Here is a 4,697-nt window from a genome sequence, read left to right on the forward strand (position 1 = left end):
ATCTACAACAGGACATCAAGAAAAGGGAGAAAGTGAGGACTGTAGATGCTGGAGATCAGAGCTTAAAGATGTGTTGCTGGAAAAGTGCAACAGGTCAGGCAGCATCAAAGGAACAGGAGAATCGACGTTTCGGGCAACCAGTACCCTTCCACTGACACCCTCCTTCGACTGACTGAACTGATCCTCACTCTGAACAACTTCTCTTTCCAATCCTCCCACTTCCTCCAAACCAAAGGAGTAGCCATGGGCACCCGCATGGGCCCCAGCTATGCCTGTCTCTTCGTTGGATATGTGGAACAGTCCATCTTCCGCAGCTACACTGGCACCACCCTCCACCTTTTCCTCTGCTACATCGATGACTGTATTGGCTCTACCTCGTGCTCCCACGAGGAGGTTGAACAGTTCATCCACTTCACTAACACCTTCCACCCCGGCCTCAAATTTACAGTCCTCCCTCCCCTTCCTAGACCTCTCCATTTCTATCTCGGATGACCGACTCAACACGGACATTTACTATAAACTGACTGACTCCCACAGCTACCTAGATTACACCTCCTCCCACCCTGCCCCCTGTAAAAACTCCATCCCATATTCCTAATTCCTTCGCCTTCGCCGCATCTGCTCCCAGGCGGACCAATTCCAATACTGAACAACCCAGATGGCCTCCTTCTTCAAAGACCGCAATTTCCCCTCAGAAGTGGTTGACGATGCTCTCCACCGCATCTCCTCCACTTCCTGTTCCTCCACTCTTGAACTCCGCCCCTCCAATTGCCACCAGGACAGAAGAACACTGGTCCTCACCTATAACCCCACCAACCTCCAGATACATCGTCTCATCTTTTGTCATTTCTACCACCTCTAAACAGACCCCACCACCAAGGATATCTTTCCCTCCCCTATCAGCTTTCCGGAAAGACCACTCCCTCTGCGACTCCCTAGTCAGGTCCACACCCCCCACCAACCCAACCTCCACTCCCGGCACCTTCCCTGCAACTGCAAGAAATGCAAAACTTGTGCGCACACCTCCCCCTCACTTCCCTCCAAGGCCCCAAGGGATCCTTCCATATCCATCACAAATTCACCTGCACCTCCACACACATCATTTACTGCATCTGCTGCACCCGATGTGGCCTCCTATACATTGGGGAGACAGGCCGCCTACTTGCGGAACGTTTCGGAGAACACCTCTGGGACACCTGCACCAACCAACCCAACCGCCCCGTGGATGAACACTTTAACTCCCCCTCTCACTCTGCCAAGGACATGCAGGTCCTTGGCCTCCTCCATCGCCAGACCATGGCAACACAACGCCTGGAGGAACAGCGCCTCATTTTCCGCCAAGGAACCCTCCAACCACAAGGGAGGAATGCAGATTTCTCCAGCTTTCTCATTTCCCCTCCCCCCACCTTTTCTCAGTCCCAACCCTCAGACTCAGCACCGCCTTCTTGCCCTGCAATCTTCTTCCCGACCTCTCCGCCCCCACCCCCTCTAAAGCCTATCACCCTCACCTTATCAGCCTCACCTTAACTTCCTTCCACCTATCGCATTCCCAATGCCCCTCCCCCAAGTCCCTCCTCCCTACCTTTTATCTTAGCCTGCTTGGCACACCCTCCTCATTCATCAAGAAAAGGGAACTTATTTAACATGAGAAAAGGATGTGGCCTAAGGAAATTCTAACATGCAGCTACAGATTTATATGTAGCAAATGTATCATCTATCTATTGGAAATGAGCAAATGGTAAAAGCTCTGGTGGCATTCCGTCAAAAGTGGAATCCAACAAAGATACTTGTGAGACTTGGGCCTGATGTTAATCTCATAGCAACATCATCTGTTTGGTTATACAGTGTCCTTGAAATGGAATGCATATATATGAGTTGATAAGTTCATAAATTCAATGAATACTGATTCACACAATGGTGACAGTCTAGATAACCATGATGCAATCTACAATCTAGCTTACTTGAATGATACATTCGTGAATTATGCAAGCAATGCAGTCTTTGCAATTGTAACTGGTGTAACTGTGTATATTTGGTTTCATTGTGTAACTGGTAAATTTGCTCAAAACTGGTTGAAGCAATTCACCCAACCATTTGGACAGCTAATATTGTGCAGAACTGGTGAAAGTTAGGATAGGGCAGAAAGGGCATCACTTTTGTGTACCTTGGGCAGTCTACAAATATGCGAAAACAGCGGCGAAGCTCCTTCTTCTTACATTATAGTTTAGCAAATACTTTTTTCAGAAAATGATTTTATTTTGATTTGCTCTGTTTCTCTTCTTCAAGTTTTGATTTGGAAATTTTTGGCACGTTTGTTTTTAGATAGAAATAATACCCTTTTAAATTGAGATCACATTGTTAATCATTTAGTTTGCTCTCAAGTAGGACTATCCAGTCACGCTGAGGGACAGGTCCACAAGAATACAAATTTGGATCTGTCATTAAGAACTGCATGTACTTTATTGATAAATATTATTTCCAAACCCATTGTCAGGTTTACAAACATACATGTCTAGATGAGGCCTTGTAACACTGTCAGGCATTGACATTGCATGTGAAAATCAGACAAATCGTTCGGAATTCGGCAACACGTATGCGCTGGATCAACTAGGCATGCCTTCAAGGATTAATCATCTGCTGGCGACAGCGATTTGTGGCTCCACATATACCTCTTTCTGTTTGATGTCGCATGAAGGCACACCAAAATAGAAATCATGCATAAGGACAAACTCCTCACTTTCAAACAGTACACGGTCAGAGAGATTTACTACGCGTTCTGGTACTGTTAAATACGTTGCCAAACTGCTCCCGCTTAAGCGAGTTAACAGTGTAGGTGGGTTTAAATGGAGACTGTTTACAGTGCGGTCATCTATTGAAGAAATATAGTGGCATAAATTTTAAAGCGAATTTCAGATCATCAGAGGCTAGGCTCCGGTCAAGTGAATCGAAAGTAGACAAATTACTTTAAGTCAATATCTTTTTTACAACCTCCCAATCCCAAAATGCTGCACCAGAGTTATGTATGAGATTGTCACCACTATTAGTTAAGATCCTGGTGCATGCCACTTATACCAAGTAATTAAAATGATTAACATTGACTGGCATTGCAACCGAAAACAGCCCAGTGTCTAGGATTCTCCGAGGCCTTGGCCCCCAGCCCTGGCACCTGACTCCCGACAGTCACTCACAGCCGTCACCTCCTCGCTCACCTCTGGCATGACATTCCGTCTGAGCGCCCCTCTCCTGTCTTCCAACCTGACTCTGGCACGCCGGCTCTTGGAGGTGACTCATGATTCCAATGTGAGTGTCACCGGGAGAGCTGGACAGCTCAAGATGCGGAAAAGAGTCAAAAACCAGCAAACGCCGGAACCTTCCAGCCTAGCAACCGTCAGCGTCAGCACGTAACAAACGTCATGTCACTCCTGTTCACGCCGAATGTGACGATCAGAACACAGGGCAGAAACAGACAGGCTGGGGGCGCGTGCACCGAGTGGGGGAGGGGGAGAGAAGGACGGACAGGATTGGAGCAAAGCTGGAGGGCAAAGGAGTTGGACCAGAGAGGGCGGGGCAAAGGGGAGGAGAGGAGAAGGGAAAGGGAGGCGGGGCACAGGAGGTGGAGCAAAGGGGAGGAGAGGAGAAGGGAAAGGGAGGCGGGGCACAGGAGGTGGGGCAGAGGGGAGGAGAGGAGGTGGGGCAGAGCGGAAGAGAGAGAGAGAAGTTCGGGCAAGGGGGTGGAGCAAAGGGGAAGTGGGGTCAGAGGAAGGTCAAAGGATGGAGTGAAGGTGGGTGTGAAGAGGAGGTGGATGTGAAAAGGCGCGGTATTGCAACAGAGGGGTGGGGCAAAGGTGTGGAGGCAGGGCAGGTGGGAGGGGAGTTTGGGCTCAGGGTCAGAGGGAGGTTTAAGCGGCGGAAATGGGGGAGAGAGTAAACAGGGGCCAGGGTAATAGGGTACAGAGCTGATGCGGAAACGAGGAGGTACACGGGACGGGACGGGACGGGAGAGGCATGGCATGGCATAGGGTGCTGACCTCAACAGTTCAGGATAAGAGAGGAGGGAGAATTTCAACTAGACATCCAAGATGAATAGACATTTGTAGGTTGTTCCAAACATCTTAAATAAATTGTGAATAGGCCTTGACAGTTTGTCCATCCAGCTTTCAGGAATTCTACCTAAAATCGTTTTTGCCGTTAGCATGCATCCTGTTTTCGTATGGAAAATGTCAAACCAGATAAGATGAAAATTTTTTGCACCTTGTGTGAGATTCGGAAATAAACTTCTAATACTTCTAATAATTAGTGGTCTTCCCAATGCGTCTGCTGCCCTTACCCGGTCAGGTAGTAAAATTTCAGGATTTTGAAAGGTGCTGACAAAGACGCTTTGGTTATGTTGCTGAAGGGCTTTTGCCCGAAACGTCGATTTTACTGCTCCTCGGATGCTGCTTGAACTGCTGTGCTCTTCCAGCATCACTAATCTAGAATATGTTACTGTAGTGCATTGTTGTAACTATTGTGAGTGTAAACACCCAAGTCTCCTTACTATTTTCACCAGTACAAAGTAGAAGAAAGTGACGCCGTGAGCGCACACAATTCAGTGGCAAGACTTTCGATCACATCTTTCAAAATGTAATTTGCATTTTTAAAAATCCTACAACACTAGGTTATAGTCCAACAGGTTTAATTGGTAACACTTGCTTTAG

At 47.7% G+C, this 4,697-nt stretch overlaps 1 protein-coding gene across 1 annotated transcript in view; it reads right to left on the minus strand.

Annotated features, from left to right (window-relative positions):
* The window catches only part of cdadc1 (cytidine and dCMP deaminase domain containing 1), a 65,952-nt gene extending 62,444 nt beyond the window's left edge, over positions 1–3,508 (minus strand). The window contains exon 1 of the mRNA XM_072584551.1: positions 3,210–3,508. Coding sequence (XP_072440652.1) covers positions 3,210–3,291 — 82 coding nt within the window. The 5' untranslated portion in view covers positions 3,292–3,508. The remainder of the gene's footprint in view (positions 1–3,209) is intronic.
* Between the last annotated feature and the right edge of the window lie 1,189 nt (positions 3,509–4,697).

The sequence above is a fragment of the Chiloscyllium punctatum genome, chromosome 15 (genome assembly GCF_047496795.1).
Source record: "Chiloscyllium punctatum isolate Juve2018m chromosome 15, sChiPun1.3, whole genome shotgun sequence".
Classification (NCBI taxonomy): Eukaryota; Metazoa; Chordata; class Chondrichthyes; order Orectolobiformes; family Hemiscylliidae; genus Chiloscyllium; species Chiloscyllium punctatum.